Source organism: Meles meles, chromosome 2 (genome assembly GCF_922984935.1).
Source record: "Meles meles chromosome 2, mMelMel3.1 paternal haplotype, whole genome shotgun sequence".
Lineage (NCBI taxonomy): Eukaryota > Metazoa > Chordata > Mammalia > Carnivora > Mustelidae > Meles > Meles meles.
Window position 1 is genome coordinate 137088448 of NC_060067.1, and position 17940 is coordinate 137106387.

The 17940-nt window shown below is 39.4% G+C and overlaps 1 protein-coding gene across 1 annotated transcript in view; it reads left to right on the top strand.

Moving 5' to 3' along the window:
- The first annotated feature begins 636 nt into the window (after positions 1 to 636).
- Positions 637 to 17940, top strand: part of CPE (carboxypeptidase E) — a 115556-nt gene continuing 98252 nt past the window's right edge. The window contains exon 1 of the mRNA XM_045998452.1: positions 637 to 1248. Coding sequence (XP_045854408.1) covers positions 942 to 1248 — 307 coding nt within the window. The 5' untranslated portion in view covers positions 637 to 941. The remainder of the gene's footprint in view (positions 1249 to 17940) is intronic.

Consider the following 17940-nt stretch of genomic DNA (forward strand, 5'->3'; position numbering starts at 1 on the left):
ACCCAGATAAACTTCTCCTGAAACACTTAATCCTAATTCAAACTAAATCCTCTGTCTGGTGCACACCCAGGGTTGTATTTTGTTTTTCCGAGGGTTGCTACACAATGGGGTCGGCACAGGCACTGCCAAATGACGGCCCAATCGCTTTTTGCTTTGTGTTTTTTTTTCCCTGAAAGAATTCAGGAACATGCATTTAATACAATTAAAGACAGAATCTGCAAAATTATAGAATGCATTTTTATTCTCTTAAACCTCCAAATCAAAGTGCACAGTGTTGTTTTCCAGCCAGACCTTGCAATAAATGCAAAACCCAACTTTTGGGTTTCTGTTTGGACTATCAATACAGTCATTAAAAGATACATCAATAGGGAAAGGGCAAGCGACTGCCAATACTTCCTTTTTTTTTTTTCCTGGAATATTCTTTAATTATTGTGTATCAAGATGGAAACCCTGGTTGGCTGAGAACAGATGTTACTTTAAAAGCCTCCCCCAACTATCCAAGAATATTTTTCCACACTCAGTGTCACGGGTCTCTCAATGACAACAACGTTCTCCGACGCAGCAGTCCGTAGTTGTCACTTCACCTGCGTCGCCCCCGGCGCCATTTGGCTTTTGACGTCGTGCCGAGCCAAGCACGCAAGCCGCCCTCCCGGGTCCCTCCCGAATCCCGCGCGCGCGCGCGCCGGCCCCCTCCTCGCAGTGGTTTGTCCTGCAGCTCCCCTGGGCTGGGCGGCCAGTCTTGCGGCCCGGCGCGCCGCCTCTTCGCCGCTGTCCTCCGGGTGGCCCCCGCGCGCGGCGCTCAGTCGGCCCGCGGGAGGTGAGGCGAGCGGAGGCTCCTGCTGCACTCGGCGCCCCCCGCCGCGCCGGCCCGCCAGAGTCCCGGAGCCCAGACAAAAGGAGCCGCGGGCGCAGGAAGGCACGAGCAGCGGCGGCGCGGGGCGATGGCCGCGCAAGGAGGCCGGGCGCTGCTGGCGCTGTGCTGGGCACTGGTCGCCTGCGGGTGGCTGCTGGGCGCCGGAGCCCAGGAGCCCGGGGCGCCCGCGGCGGGCATGAGGCGGCGCCGGCGGCTGCAGCAGGAGGACGGCATCTCCTTTGAGTACCACCGTTACCCCGAGCTGCGCGAGGCGCTGGTGTCCGTGTGGCTGCAGTGCACCGCCATCAGCAGGATCTACACGGTGGGGCGCAGCTTCGAGGGCCGGGAGCTCCTGGTCATCGAGCTGTCCGACAACCCCGGTGTCCATGAGCCTGGTAAGGGCGCTGCACCCCGCCATCTCTCGGGGCGTCTCGGAGGGCCGCAGAGGCTTGGACGGGTGGCGGTGGGGAGCGGGAGGAAAAAAGGTGGGCCCACGGGTGCCTCATGGGAAGGGGCGCCTGGGGTGGAAGGCGGCAAGTGGAGGGAGGGATGCAGATGTTGTGAACCTGACCTAGAGCGTTGTGGGTTGCTGGGTTCCCCATCTCTGCGGTTCTTCCTGCACCACCCCCTCCCCCCAGCCCTTAGTTCACCCCTCCGTGAGCATGTGCCGGGAAGGCGGGAGGGCTGGAGGTAGGAGCGCGGAGCACGCAGATCCGCACGCCAGCAAAAACCGGGCGGTCACTCTCACTTTGCTGTATCAAAGACCGGAGAATGATTCAGAGTCCTCCGAGAAGAGGTCGACCTTCCTTGCAGACGAGAGCAGAAAGATACCGTGCAGAAATCAAGGACTTAGAGGAAATGAGGAAGAGTCCTTCTTCATTTGTTTCCTCCTTTCCAGAGGACAAGCTTATTGAGTCCTGCAGGCTCTGCGTACCCATCCCTACCTGAATGTGCGTATTAGGGAGGCGCGCTGCTGTGGGGGCTCCAGGAGAGAGAGATACTGGCATCACTGGGTGGTGGTGTGTGCAGACACACAGGGCTTCCTTCCAGGGTGGACAAGTGGCCTCTGATAGGCATTGCCGTTCTGAAACTGCATACGGCCTAAGGAAAAAAGGAATATCCCATTTTCTCTCCTTTAGCCGGTTGAGATGAGTAGTTTGTGACCAGGGTTTTATTTCAACTTATGTTCCCCTTTAGCCATCTTATGCATTTTCCTTTTGCATATGTAAGGCACGTTTTATTTACGTTAAATGTGATTCATTTGGTTTTAATACATGGATTTAAATAATGTTCTTGGGGCTCAGGTCATGATCTTGGGGTCCTGGGATCAAGCCCCACATAGTGCTCCTTGCTCATAGGGAAGTCTGCTTCTCCCTCTTCCTCTGCCCCTCTGCTCATGCTTTCTCTCATTCTCAATCTCTCTAAAATAAATTTAAAAAAAAAAACACTTAAAAAAAAATACAATGGTTAGGTGTGCCTGGCTGGCTCAGTCAGTGGAGCATGCAACTCTTGATCTTGAAATCGTAAGTTCAAGCCCCAAATTAAGCATGGAGCCTACTTAAAAATAATAATAAAAAATAAAAATACAATGGATAGACACTTGTATTTTGTTAAGTAACCATGAACTTAAAGTTCCTTTCGTTTAACAAGAACTATAAAGCACATAATGTAAAACATTTGAGTTCACTTTTGCAAGATGAATTAAATTGGGGGGGGTTGTCTTTATGAGGAATAAAACATTTTGTTTTTAAAACACTTTTATTCAGCTAGTGATTGATTTCATTTTTAAAGCTTAAGTGCCTGCCTTCAGCTCAGGTCAGGATCCCAGGGTCCTGAGATTGAGCCCTGCATTGCGCTCCTTGCTTCTCCCTCTCCCTCTACTCTCCACCTTGCTCCTTCCCCCATGTTGTGCTCCCTCACTCTTGTTCTCTCAAATAAACAAATAAATAAACTCTTCATTAAAAAGTTCTTTTTCTGGACTTTAAAAAAAAGGTACTAATGTCTTAGTATTTAGTTAGTATAATCAAAGAGCTCTCTGAAAACAAAACCTCTATACATAATACTTTCCTGGCAAGTGAGAGGTTTACTTGGTTAAATTAACAGGTTAGGGATGGAAGGTATTAATTCACACCCCCAGCTCTCTTCCTGAGTGGAAAGAAGTGACCATGATACTTGTGTGGTACTTGGCCGCGGTCTGAGCTGAAACTCATCTACTGAAAAGGATTCATTCTGTCAGATAATCTACATTTGAATTCACCCAAAGGGAAAGAAAATTCCATTTTGAAGTGATCAGCAAGGAAATACCGTGCCTATTCTGTTATGGCACCGCAGGAATCAACTTGATTCCGGACTTGCTGAATGTTGAGTCTCCGTTATTACTTTGTATGACTTCGAGACCTGCAAAACTGGGTGAGGAGGGTTGTGGGTGGCCTCCATCCTCAGTTAGAAGAACCGCACGTGGTCTTGGAACCAGTCTCATCTACTTACACTTGGTGAGTCTGGAACCCAGATGCGGGAGTAGGATGAAGGCTGGGCCAAGACTGAGTCCCTGTCATACTGGGCTGTTGGCTGACTCTGGATGCTCAGATGAGTTCCCTTACATATGATACGTGCCAAGACCCATCATGTTCTTATTTTTCTTCCTGTTTGCTTATATCTTATACTTTTAAGATATTCCCGTACATAAGGATTCAAGTTCTCAAACCCAAACATAATCTTTCTGGAATGCATATCCATCATTGCAGTACTCATAAAAGAAACCTTTATTCATTTATGTCTAAACAATGGAATCTGTTTTCCCAGACCACTCTTCCCAGAATTAAACAGGAGTTAAGATTGGTTTATTTAAAACATGAATTCTTTTACATGTACTTTAGGATTGCTCTTGGGAGGCAAATCTGATTTATAGCTAAAATGCTATCTTAGAAACATTCTTTAGAGCATAGATTTTTCTCTTTCAAAGGCTGGAATGATTATTTTGGACCTATTCCTTCCAAAATCTTTTAAAATTTAAAGTGTATGAATGTCAGTACGTATTTGCCAAATATTGTGATGGAACATTTAATGTTGGCAGAATTTCTACACAAATAGAAAAAAAGTAGAGATTTTGAATATTTTGTATGACCTTTCTCATACCAGATTAGTATGTTACATATTAGTGGGAAATGCTTATAACTGAGTAACACCTTACAGTTGGTGAACATAGATGTTAGATTCTGGAGAAGGATCTAGATGTGTACCACATATGGTCAAGAGTTATTTTTAGACCTGAGCGAGTCATTGCAGCTCTTGCCAGAAATTGTGTATTTGATTGACTTGTGATTGGCTTATGGAAGAGAGGAAATGGGACTGGCCTCTAACATTATATCCTGTGCTTAGGCAAAGTACCAGCTTTCTATGGAAACTGATTTGAGAGATGGCAAAGGAATCATCTGCCAGCCATCATCTCCTTTATTGGCATAGCATGGGGGGTGGGGGAATCCCCACCTTTGCAGTCACTTCCTTTGGGAAAGATATATTTTTTTAAAGATTTTATTTATTTATTTGACAGACAGAGATCACAAGTAGGCAGAGAGGCAGGCAGAGGGAGAGGGGAAAACAGGCTCCCTGCTGACCAGGGAGCCGGATGCGGGGCTTGATCCCAAGACCCTGAGATCATGACCTGAGCCAAAGGCAGAGGCTTCTGAGCAACCCAGGCACCCCAAGATATTTTTGACAAATACAAAAATAGCTCTTATAAGGAGTAACATATAACCCAGTCTTTCCCAAAGTATATTCATTGGAACATTAGTTCAGCTTGACTTGAGAAATATTAGGCAAATGAAAATAAATAGGTTTGTTTTTTACACACCTTATCAGAGCCCTTAAATAAGCAAACATATATTTTAAATCTCCAAGTTAGATATAGTATTATATATACAGTATAATACATATATACAGTATTTCCCAATCTTTTTTCCCCATGGAACTCCCCTTTATTTTCCAAAGAACTTATTTTGGAACTAGTATTTTGTTTGAGAAACAGAGCGTTAGCATATTATCATTCATTAATGTATTATGCAGGATTACTTGGGCAATTCTGTAGCAGAGACTCATACAAGGAGTTCCTCAGGGGTGGAGAGCATATGGTTTCCCTCTCCCCCCACCCCCGCCCTAGTAAACAGCTAGCGTAGGGATTTGTGTAAAATCTTAAAGATATGCTTATTGAATTGAGAACACGGTCCTGAGGCAATCAGGCATAGGACAGATCATTTTGATAGGAAAGATTAAAGTAACAAGTGAATCCCAGTTCCTTTATTCGTAAGTAGTTTTACACTTTTAACTTCCATTTACCTGTTCTTCTTATCTATAAATTAGGAATACTTAAAAACTCCCACCTCCCAGGATTGCAGTGAGGCTAAAACAGTATAGTCTACAAAAAATAATTCCATGAAGTTGCTCGCTTCTAGTCACTAAGAAGATGCGCTAATTTGTTAAAAATTTTTTCTGCACTTTCAATCAATCTGGAAAATGTGCTCCATTGGCTTTGCCCACTTGGAGGGGCTTCCTTGTCTGCGTCCTCACATGAGAGCTGCAGAGTCTTGCCCGTTCCGACCGACGGCCCCAAAGGACCTTTTCTCCCATATCACTGTTTCTTGTTCACAAATGTTTGCCTTTTCTTGATTTTTAGAACATGAGGCGTTCCTGCTTCTCTTCAGTTTTACATCTTAATTTGCTTCATTCAGTAGGAACAGTGAACATGTTCATCGGTGTTTGAGAACGTCTTTATGGTTGTTTCTTCACGGAGCTAAATAAATCCAGGGCAATTCGAAGATTTACTTTGGCAAACTAACTTATTTTTCCAAAAAATTTATAAAGAAACTGCTCAGGTCCTGACTACTTTATTCTTTCACAGCCTCAGTGTAACTGAAAGCTCTTCAAAACCTCCTTCCTCACCCCTCCCCAATTTTCTTACTTCCATTTCTTTGTTTTCTAGAGTTCTTTGAAGAGCTGTCACATAAAGGTTTCCACTGTATCCACTGACATCAGGGAGCTTTTGTTCAAACCCTGTTTCTTCCTATTTTTAATTAATTGCTCTTGGGCGAATTACTTAACCGCTCTGTAGGTCCTAAATTTTTCACCTATGAAATGATGATAATGTGATGATTAAATGAAGTAGTAAGTATAAAGTTCTTAGTTCAGCATGTGTCAACAATTACTATTACTTCCATTAAGGTCTTTCCCAGTGTTGGTCTGAGTGCTCCCCAGTAGACTGTGAGCTTTTTGTGGTCAGGGATGGTATTTATCCCAAACGTTCAGTACTCTGTGAGGACATAGTGATCACTCAGGGAATGTTTGTGGAATAAATGAAATTTCTCAAACAGGCCAAAAATATGCATCACAAAACAAAGCTGTATTGAACAAAGCTGTGTTGATTTTATGCCTGTTAGCAGACCAGAAGTATGATAACGAGAGGATAGAACTGGTATTTGTCTTATGTATATACTTCTATTATATTGTGATGCATCTAGTTTTGCATAATGGAGAGAAATCTGCCCAAATATCATCGATGACTTGCTACATTTGTTGTCTGCTATAACCGGACTCTTCCTCTTGAGACATTTTAAAAATTAGGTGGATTTTTAAGCATTAAATAAAAGTTCTAAAGATAGCCAGTAAAAATGTACTTAGTAAAATTTTTGATCTTTAAACCATGAACCCTTGAGTGTTGTGTACTAAGAGCTGTGTGCTCTTTTGAATGTCAGAGGCATACATCCCAGGTACTTTTCCCTTCCCTCGTGAAATGGTATTCAAATCATGCCCCTGAAAATGCCCTAGAGGAGGAGGTTTATCTGAAAGCCAGCTAATGGGTCAAAAGAGCTCAAATTCAAAATACATTTAAATTTACTCTTCCCTTCCATTAATTACTGGAATTGTTGCCAGTCCATTCCTCTGAAGGTTTCTCTTTCTCTCAAAATTCAGGATATGGTGTTTTGTAGGCAATCCAGCAGCCAGATCTTTCTAATGAAATGTGGCTTCAGAGAAGATCCAGTCTGTGTTACACTGCCTTTTATTATTTTCAGATGATTACCTACATCTTTAAATGTCTTCAAATAGTAGTCCTTGAAGGATAAGGTGGCTCGCGTAGAGTGTTATGGAGCTGACTCTTAAATGAGAAATGAATGAATTATAATAATAAACTCAGCAGCAATTCTCCACTGCCAGTAAATATTCTGTGTGTGTGTGTTTAAAGATTTTATTTATTTATTTTTTATTTTATTTTTTTTTTAAAGATTTTATTTATTCATTTGACAGAGAGAGAGATCACAAGTAGGCAGAGAGGCAGGCAGAGAGAGGAGGAAGCAGGCTCCCTGCGGAGCAGAGAGCCCGATGTGGGGCTCAATCCCAGGATCCTGAGATCATGACCTGAGCTGAAGGCAGCGGCTTAATCCACTGAGCCACCCAGGTGCCCCAAAGATTTTATTTATTCATTTGACACAGAGAGATATCACAAGTAGGCAGAGAGGCAGGCAGAGAGAAGGGGTGGGGGGAAGCAGGCTCCCTGCTGAGCAGAGAGCCCAATGCGGGGCTCGATCCCAGGACCCTGAGATCATGACCTGAGCCGGAGGCACCCCTTCTGTGTGTTTTTTTAAATAGAAATCTGTTTACTCTAAAGTCACTGCTGAACATTATAGTTCTACCCTAATAACAACAATAATAATACCTCTCATTTTTAAGACATGTGCTTTCAAACGAAGACTGATTATTTAAAAAATGGATGCAGATCACTCATTTTAAAAAATGAGACTAAATATAACCTTTAACTTAAATTCAGGTTCCTAAAAGCATGCTTTGCTGTGATTATGTGTGTTCAGGGAATTGAGAAAAACAACAATTATCTCATGTGTTTGCATATGCAGGCAAACACTCAGATGTTCACATCCCAGAATGATGCTGTCTGGAATACCCAGTTTCTCTTACTACATTAAATTATTCAAAACTAGAAAATTTTCTCTTTACTACACAGCTGCCATTCACTGCCATTGTCCATTTCCCCCCCCACGAAATACTTTGTTTCTAGAGCTCAGCTCAACAGCTTGCACAAATCATAAGCTTGGCCATGAGTTCAGGGTAGGAAAAGCTCTATATAAATGTTAGGCTGTCACCTCCCTGACCAAAATTTTGAATACCTTTCTTCTTTTTCCTTTTCTAGCCAAGGGGCAGTTTTAAAAATGGCCTTTTCTCATAACCACTATAAAAGGTTGCTATGTAACCTTCCAAGATAAAGGCAACTTTCCAAGATGAAGGAGAATGTAGGCTTTTGTCAGTGTAGCTAATATTTTTAATTTAATTTAGAGAATATTTACTGAATACCCAGTATGTATATGCTATTTTATTTTCTCTGCCGGTCACCCTTTCAGGCAGTGCCTTTGCATATCTTGAAATGAATTATTTAGTTTCTTGACTTGGATTCACTTAAAAAAAAAAAAAGATTTATGTATTTATAACCCAAAGTTAACAAACAAAAGCCCCTTAGTCAGAGCCTGACTCAGGGCTTGATCCCATGACCCTGAGATCATAACCTATTCCAAAACCAAGAGTCAGACACTTAACCCACTGAGCCACCCTACCCAGGCCTCCCCCCAACCCCCCCGGCCCCGACCCGGGTTCACTCTTTCACACATGTTGAGCTTAACTTTCATGCTGTATAACCAGTGGCCATGTTACTTTATTCCATATAAAATGTGTGCTGCACAGACATGCAAGGGTCAAAGAATTCCCCTTTCTGTTCTTAATGTAGCAAGTGTAAAAACGGATCTTCAGGGGAAACTACTGGAAACGTTAGACATTTGCAAAATAAAACGTCTTCTGTCCTATTTTGTGTGTGTGTTTTAGGTGCAGTGTGGGACATTTAAGTACAGTCTTATCGAAATAGTTTCATTTGTCTCAAACTGTGACATTGTTCAGCACAGATCTTTCTTACTTTCTTTTTTTTTTTCTTTTGACGTTTACTAGAAGAAACCAGTCTCATTCATTGTGGGAACTCAGTAAATGTTAAGCCAAATTCTTCCCATAATCAGCTTTATGGGAATTAAGTTAATGAACTTTTGGGAAACTGTGCTAAGTCCACACAGGCAACAGGACCTTTACAGTGCTCACCCGAGGAGAAATTTGCTTATTGTATTTCCTCAAGAGTCAAAGTCAGTCTTTGGACAACGTTAAAGAAATACAAAATATAGATAAATAAGTCTCATGTGAATATATATGGATATATAGCGAATGACACTCTAGAGATAAATAGACTAAAATACTATATAGGCAGTTATGTTTTATCTGGACGATGGCAAGATAATCATAGTGGAGCCATCACTTTAAATTATTTTAACTTTAAAATTGGCTTATTTGTATTTATAGATTTCAGTTGCATCTGTAAAAGACCCTACATTTTCCTTGTTTTTACTCCTACCCATAGCTACTATCAGGAAATAAAGAGTCTTCTTTTTTATCTAAGTGGCTTATTAAAAAAAAAAAGTCTCAGGGTGCCTTGCTGGCTCAGTCGGCAATGCAGTTGTTGAGTTTGAACCCCATGTTTCAGGGTAGATACTACTTAAAAATGAAATCTTAAGAAGTCTTTTCTCAAAAACTTGCTTCTTTGAAGAAGTTTTTTTGAGTTATTGTTCCTTTCTCTAAATCTGGTTAGATATTCCACCCGGGTTTTAAAAAATTGGCCAAATTTGCCTTTACTTTTGTGAGGATTCTAACTAGATGCCCTCCGAGGTAGGTTTGGAGAACCTTTCTGGTTAGTGTGGTCCCACATTTTCTCCTCTTCCACCTTTGGCTTTTCCTTTCTTCCTTGGAAAGAGTAGTAATCTGAATAACAATTGAGAGGATTTTGTCCATGAACTTTGGGTTGTAAACACGCAGGGATGTGTACAGGCTCATTTACTGCTGAGCATTTATTCCTTAGCTAGCTCCCCATCCATCTTTTTATAAACAACCTCCAGTTTGGTCCTACATGAACTGATTTCCCATACCTACTACATGTGATGAATTGTAGAATATTTATCTTTATGGGAACTTGAGAATGCAGAAAGAGTCTGCCTATTGTTGAAAAAAAATTTTAAAAGAAAAATAAAAGAAGTAAATTTTTTAAGATCTTGTCACATGTGATCTTAATTAAGCCCCTGTAAAAATACACATAAACTGCTGTTCTTTATGCATGAGGAAAGATTTAGCAAATATGTTAGGAATAGTTACACTATAAAAAGGACTGGTAACTTGAGGAGTTTATTTTTTAAGATCAAGACCCTGAGATCAAGAGTCACATCTCTAGACTGAGCCAGCCAGGAACCCCTTGAGGGGGTTATTTTTAGGAAGTGTAATGGGGCTGCAGAAGGAACAATCTGAGTCCTTAATAGGCACATTTGGTTATATCTATATGTCTTTGTTTATCAAACAGGGACAGCCTATTTTCACCTATACGAAAAAGCCAAATTGTCACATCCTTAGCACTCTCTAGTTCATTTATGACAAAAATCAGAGTTATAAAATGAAGCCTCAAAAATATAGTGTATATTCAGTTACAAGTTAGTAATGTAAATCATTGCTTGTGCTGAAGTTTTCCTTCTCTATAGAGAACCATACTTCTTGCTAATTTCTTTCTTTTTTTTTTTTTTTAAAGATTTATTTATTTATTTGACAGAGAGAGAGATCACAAGTAGGCAGAGAGGCAGGCAGAGAGAGGGGAAGGAAGCAGGCTCCCTGCTGAGCAGAGAGCCCGATGCGGGGCTAGATCCCAGGACCCTGAGATCATGACCCGAGCCGAAGGCAGCGGCTTAACCACTGAGCCACCCAGGCGCCCCTCTTGCTAATTTCTTTTTTGCTAATTTTTTTTTTAAAGATTTTATTTATTTATTTGACAGACAGAGATCACAAGTAGGCAGAGAGGCAGGCAGAGAGAGGAAGGGAAACAGGCTCCTGCTGAGCAGAGAGCCTGATGCGGGGCTCGATCCCAAGGACCCTGGGATCATGACCTGAGCCGAAGGCAGAGGCTTTAACCCAGTGAGCCACCCAGGCGCCCCTTTTTTGCTAATTTCTTAGTTGACAAATATACTAAAACTCTTAGAAGTTTCTGGTGACGTGTAACCATTTATAAATTAAATTATATAAGGTTATCTGGCATGTAGACATTATTAAAATGTGACTAAAATATAAACAAACAAATCCAACATCTAATGAAAATCATAATTTAATCAAATTTAGGGCCCATCGCATAATGTCAGTGCTAATTTTCAAAGTAGCCAAATTATAAAGTGATGTGCTCTCCCCTTTTTAAAAGAGACTAATTAGGCTGTCTTCTTCTGGAACCAGGATAATGACTGCACATTTCAGTGGGGACTATTTGGTGTGTGTTGGGTCTGTAGTAGTTTCTCAGTGTAGTGTTGAAAATGATGAATGAGTGAATACTTCAGAATGAATAACACACATATTAGATACAGTTTTATGCCCTTTGCCAAACTGTTAACTGTGGCCATGGAAGTACATCCTGCTCTCCACGGCAGGGCAGATGTGATAGCAATGCACAGTTCTGCCTTCTCTGTGACCTTGAGGATATCTCTGCCAAGTTTACTGCTGTATCCACAGCGCCTGGTATGTGCATCTGATCACAGGCTGATTTGATGTTAATGCTCCACTCTAGCCTGGTCTTTTTTCTTGTTCTTGTCCTTTCTCTATAAAGCCTTGACTTTATGTTGCCTCCTGATCTGCTTCTTAGTAAGATGCTGGTCCATGCTGTGTTGAGCCACATCACTCTGGCTGCTTTCTTGTATCAGAACCAAAGTGCTAATTGCAAAGGGCTTTTAGTCATCAGGAGGATGACCATGGAAGTTGTGACCAAACGATCAAACAAAGCCATGAGCAATATTAAGCATGCAATTGGATACCATTTCACTATTTGTAAGAGCTGTGTGGTCCTATCAAATAGGTGATTATGAAAGGAAGGAAACTGTCTCTGAAACAGGATGGAAATTATTTAATTATTTTAAGAGTCAAGGAAATACATAGTCACATCAGTGGTATAATCATCTGGGAGGGAATTACCAAGTCCAATTTGTTTTGAAAATTAAAGCAAATTAAAATTTGTTTTGAAAAGGATAGGTCATAAAGCTAGGGATGTGGATAGGTCATCATTGCTCTCTTCTCTAAGTTTTGCAGTTCATGAAATAGAAATTATTACAGTGGCTCAACATGCTGAGAAAAATTGCCCCAAACATCTGCAGCTTTGACACTTAAGTCAACTGAAGGTGATAACCCCCAACATTACCTACATTTCTTTGGGAAGGTACCCCCCAAAACCATGTGGCTTAACATAGCTGTTTCCTTTTGGGGTAAGAATTTTAAACCCTAAGGAGATTTATTTTATTTTACTTTTAAAAATATTTTATTTATTTATTTGACAGAGAGAGAGATCACAAACAGGCAGAAAGAGAGGGAAGCAGGCTCCCCGCCGAGCAGATAGCCCGATGCGGGGCTCGATCCCAGGACTCCAGGATCATGACCTGAGCTGTAGGCAGAGGCTTTAACCTACTGGGCCACACAGGCGCCCCCGCTAAGGAGATTTAGAAATAATTTGTATATTATTGGGGTTTTAAGTGCTTTTGAAACTTGAAATGTTTTGTAAAATTTGGTAGATTGTGATGCCTAAAGATTAACCTTGTAATTCTAATAGGAAAATATGTCAATTATGATTTTTAAGCTGAAATTTTAACAAGTTTGTACACTGTATTAGAACACTGAGAGAACTTAAGAATAACTGTGTATGGGGAGGGTGTGTGGGACAAATGAGTGAACTGTTTTGTTTCGTTTTTGTTTAGTTTAAATAAAATTAAAAAAAGAATGACCATGTGCATTTACTATAGTAGATTTACCACATTATTTAAAAAGTTAAGAACGTTTGTCGATCATTTGAACAAGGGACTTAAAAAGGAAACTGAATATATTAAATTTATTTTTACAGTTTGAAATTTTTAAAACAATTTAATGAAGTGAACAAATTTCCCCATAAGGTAAGATTATAGAATCTGCTGGATTTGTAAATGCATCAATATGATTTGTAAACTGAACTTAAACTTCCAAATTCAGGAGCTGCAGGACATTTTGGAGGCATTGACCATTTGCAATATATCTGATAAAATGCTTCCTTCTATGTCTTAATGCATGGGAAGGCTTCTCTAAGCTCTCCTTAAATTTACTTTCTCCAAAAAGAACAACCTCCAGGCTGAGTGTTGCTTGGAAGAGTCTCCCCCATATATACCCAGTGTTTGGTTGACTCCAGTATTCCACTGTCCACTGTCGTGTCTGAGATCAAAAAAGTTTCATGTTTTCATATATGTGAGTGGTAAGCAGTTTTACTGTACCTCTCAAGTCCATTTCAACAACTAATTTTCTCTCTACTGATCACTGTGGACTGGACTGGAAAATCTTTATTTTTTTATTTTTTTAATATTTTATTTATTTATCAGAGAGAGAGGTCACAAGTAGGCAGAGAGGCAGGCAGAGAGAGAGGGAGAAACGGGCTCCTCACTGAGCAGAGAGCCTGATGCGGGGCTCGATCCCAGGACCCCGAGATCATGACCTGAGCTGAAGGCAGAGGCTTAAACCACTGAGCCACCCAGGCGCCCCTGGAAAATCTTTATTAAAAGAGTGTAATAATTTTACTCCTGTGTCTAAATTGGTGGTTTGTATGTTGAGGAGAAATCTAAGCCTTGCAATAGCTGTAAGAACTGAACTATGTGTCAATTATTTTTAATATTTCTAAGACCCCTTTTTCCCATTATTTTTAAACTTCTTAGCATGCTTTTTTATTGTCGATTCATATTGCTGGATAGATGGGAGTTGGGGGTACTAGATACCGTTCTAATAAACATTTCTCCTTCTCTTTTGACTTTCCTTCAGGTTGCAAAAACTGTATCCTAAAAAATTACATGTAACTTTTGGGAACATTAAGTATTTTTTTCCTGAGTAGTTTTAAGAATCTTATCATTGGTGCTGTTGATATTTTAATGTTGAAGTTAGCCACTGATGGCTGTAATTTCAATGACCTGTGTATATGGGGAGAGGGAATGAATGAGAGTGTGTTTCCTAAATGAATGTACAGAAGGGTGAGACTAGCTGGTATTTCCCCCAGAATTCATAGAATGGAGTTAAGGTATTTATGGACTCTGTAAAGACAGTAGCATAAGCAAAGCATTTATACCTCTGCCAACATTTCCAAGAGGCCAAGAAGGCTCTCAGTTTAGACCATACCATATTTTCCATGATCTCAGTTCCCAGACCAAGGTAATAAGAACTTTATTATAAAAAAGACCCTACTAACAACTTTCAGGTATAAATCACCCTAATTGGACAACTAATGACATTCATTCACTAGGCATTTAGAAATACCTGATAGAAGTGCTTTCAAACCACTTCATGTTTGGAAGTCAAACTCTGGGGAGTAGGGGTCAGTAAGTGATGTGCATCTTTTATTACTGTGCTTTACTATATTTGTATCTCTAATGGGCCTAGTTAATTATAAGCAGGTACTAGCTCTATGACTGACATTCTGCAAATTGAAGAGATACTTACAAAAGGGAGCAAGAAACAACAATATTTTACCAAGTCCTTAATGTGAAGATATTGACTCAAATTCTACACGGAGTTGAGAGAGAGATCATGAAGGACTTTCAGAAGGAGGGGATTTGAGCAGGTCTTAAAGTGAATCACATCTGGAAAGTAGAAGATGTGTGCCAGTATAAGATTATTCTTGTGGCTTTTTCTTCACTGCCCCTGTTAGTGGTGATATGTATGTCTTCAATAACTGTTGTGACAGATAATTACATTAAGGTGTGTAATTTCCACCTTGTTAGAATATAATGCTTAGGGTGTTGTCCTTTGGGGTCAATTTCCCTCTTCAGGAGGATAAAACTATTTGGGATGGATCTTTTGCTAACATTATATATTATAACACAATGCATGTGTACATAATATAACATAGATAAGATGTAACATTATGTATACATTTATATTTACATTATATATAACATTTCATAAAATTAAGTATATGAATAAAATTTATGGTTATATTAGATATAATTTAATTATATTAAGCATGTAAAATTTATTATAGTGTAATAAGCAACAATTGATTTCCTTTTTTCACCTTTCTGTAGCTATTATTGGACACTCTCTGAAAGTTATGGGGTAAAAAGATGTTAAGTAATTTTGATTTTGTTAGGCTAATTTTCTGCTGTTAGATATAGCTCAATTATATTTGACTATACTTTCAAAAACTATCCTTAACAACAAAATAAAAGCAACACCAAAAAAAAAGAAAAGATGTAGCTTGATATTAAAAGATAATTCAGCCCATACCTTTTCTCCATGCATTGGCAGACATTCTAGAACTTTCATCCAGATGCATTTGTGTAACATTTGAATAATGATCATGTAGTTTGTCAGATGCTTTTGGGAGAGAAATTCACTCTGCATAAATATTTACTGTTTAGCTAATTTTTCAAATTATAGGGTTTTGATTAGAGTAAAATTATTTTAAATTGCTCCTAATGTTAAACCCAATCTTTATTAGTGTTACATAGAATTGTGAAATGGAATCATATAATTTTTTTTTTCCTATCTGGAAGGAATATTCTGATTCTGTTGTGCTCCAGAGAGAGATTAAACCACCTCCCCAAGGTTTTTTAGCCTAGGAGGCCTAGAACCCATTTCCTGATAGACAGTTGGGCTGGCTTCCTTTTTAGAGTATTTCCCATAGAAATGTATAGAGAAAGGGGAATTAATGTAACTATTTCTTATGTGGCCATTGAGAGTCTAGAGCTATCTGTATGGACTGAAGTCTGGGAGGGAGTTTATAGCAAAGTAACTTATCAGTGTTTTCAGTTCCTTGGAACAGTTTCCTGCCTGTGTGCTGTTAAATGGGTATGGGTATGCTGAAGGTGGATGGACAGGGCCTGGGAGGGCCAGAGGGTGTGTTAAGTGGCAAAATCAGGAAAGGATTGAAATAAATCACTTTAGCATACTCCAAGTATATGTAGAAAATGTTATTTTTGGGGAGCAGTAGAATCCACTCTTTAGGAAGAAACAAGATTCTGTTAGAAGACTGCTCTGATGAATTCTAGAAGAGTTGGGCCTTCCTGTGCTGAGGAATGGGCTAAATTGGATAAAAAGGAGAGGCACATTTTCAGAGACTGTGTGGACAGTCAGAGAGGGAGAGAAAGATTTAATAGCTGGTGGCTTTAGAAAACCTTTGGGGATGGCAGAAATGTCAAATGGGGAAGTCAGCCGAATCCACTATGCTCTGTGATGCTTTGTGGAGGAGTTTACTTTGGAGAATGAGATGAGGTACTTACTCTTGCTTCAAGACTAGCACTGGCAAAACCGAAGTTGTCCAAGGAGGGACAGTTACTTATACGTTAAAATACACTTACGAGAGTTTATTAACAAAGGTCAGATATGCACTGTGCTTCCTAGAATACATAAAGGCTGTTATTTGGGAATGTGATCCAGACATCTTTCAACTCACTGCCCATTTACAGTAAAGTCTTAAGATTCCTAAGTTATATATTCCAAATCAGAACCCTAGTCCTGGGAGAGTGTAAACATTTGGCAGGGGGGCGGGGGGACTATGTGAGGGTATTGTGGTTCGTAAGGCCAGCTCCAGGTTTGTGCGCCGTGTGCAGAATTAATCATGTGTTGTTGGAGCTTAGGAGTATGGAATATAAATAACTGATATTGGGTGAGGTTTCCTTTTAAAAATAGTACTTGTGTTGGCCTGTTCGGGTGTCTACATTAAATTTTAATGTGAAAAATGTTACTTGTGCTAAAGAGGAGGACACATTTTTTGAAAATTTTCTCAAACCAACAATCAGCACAGTTTCTTAAGGAAACTTATTTCTTTATTTGTGAGTGTTTTATTTAAAACATTACAGGGGTAGAAGAATTATTGATATTATATTGCATATCTAATAAGTCAGCTATACTAAAACTAAGCTATATTGAAAGAATAAATATTCATAGGAATTATACCTAGAAAAAAGTGCCCCCTTAAATTTTTGTACAGAAAATAGTGGTGTATATTATTGTAAGAAGTTAAGAATATGAATATTATAATCTATTATAATATATAATAAATAATAAATAAATAAAATTTATATAAAATAAAAATAAATAAAATAAAAAATAAATAATATATTATATATTATAATATATAACAAAAGTTTCAAAAAGTTCATATAAGTTCAAAAAGTTTCATATAACAAAAAAGTTTCACCCATATATATTTCATATTCTTATATATTATATTATGTATATATATAATATTATATATATATTATGTATATATAATATATAAGAATATGAAATATATATGGGTGTATATATTATATACATAATATAATATATAAGAATATTAAATATATATGGGTGAAAAGTTTATATATAAAAGTATATATAATATATAAGAATATGAAATATATATGGGTGAAACTTTTTTGTTTTGTTCTTTGCCATTTGTGAGACCCTACTAAGATGATTAGATGATAGATTCGGTTGGTAATTTACAGGCAGCATTTGGATAAGCAGTAAAAATACCAGAATCTTCAGGATCATGTTTGAGTGAGAGGGTGGGTTCTCATGGGCAGGAAATGGACCAATAGTACAATGAAAAGACTTGAGATAATTTTGTAGTTAACTCGGGGTAAAATACTTTCCTTTTGATTATTGTATTGTTTCAGGTGAAAGTATTTGGTCTGGATTATTTAGACATCTGCTGTAATTCCCCATTTGATTTGTGCGTGGTCATTGGGTGTTGTTAAGAGTGGGAGTCCACAGCCCGTTGGCTGTGAGGCCAAGAAGAAGGGGCGGTGGACAGTTCTCTGTGTGTCAGGGGTCAGTGAATATACTGCTAATGATTTGCTGGGGCCGTTTTTTTTTTTTTTTAAAGATGTTATTTTATTTATTTGACACAGAGAGAGATCACAAGCAGGCAGAGAGGCAGGCAGAGAGAGAGGGTGAAGCAGGCTCCCTGCTGAGCAGAGAGCCCGATGGGGGGC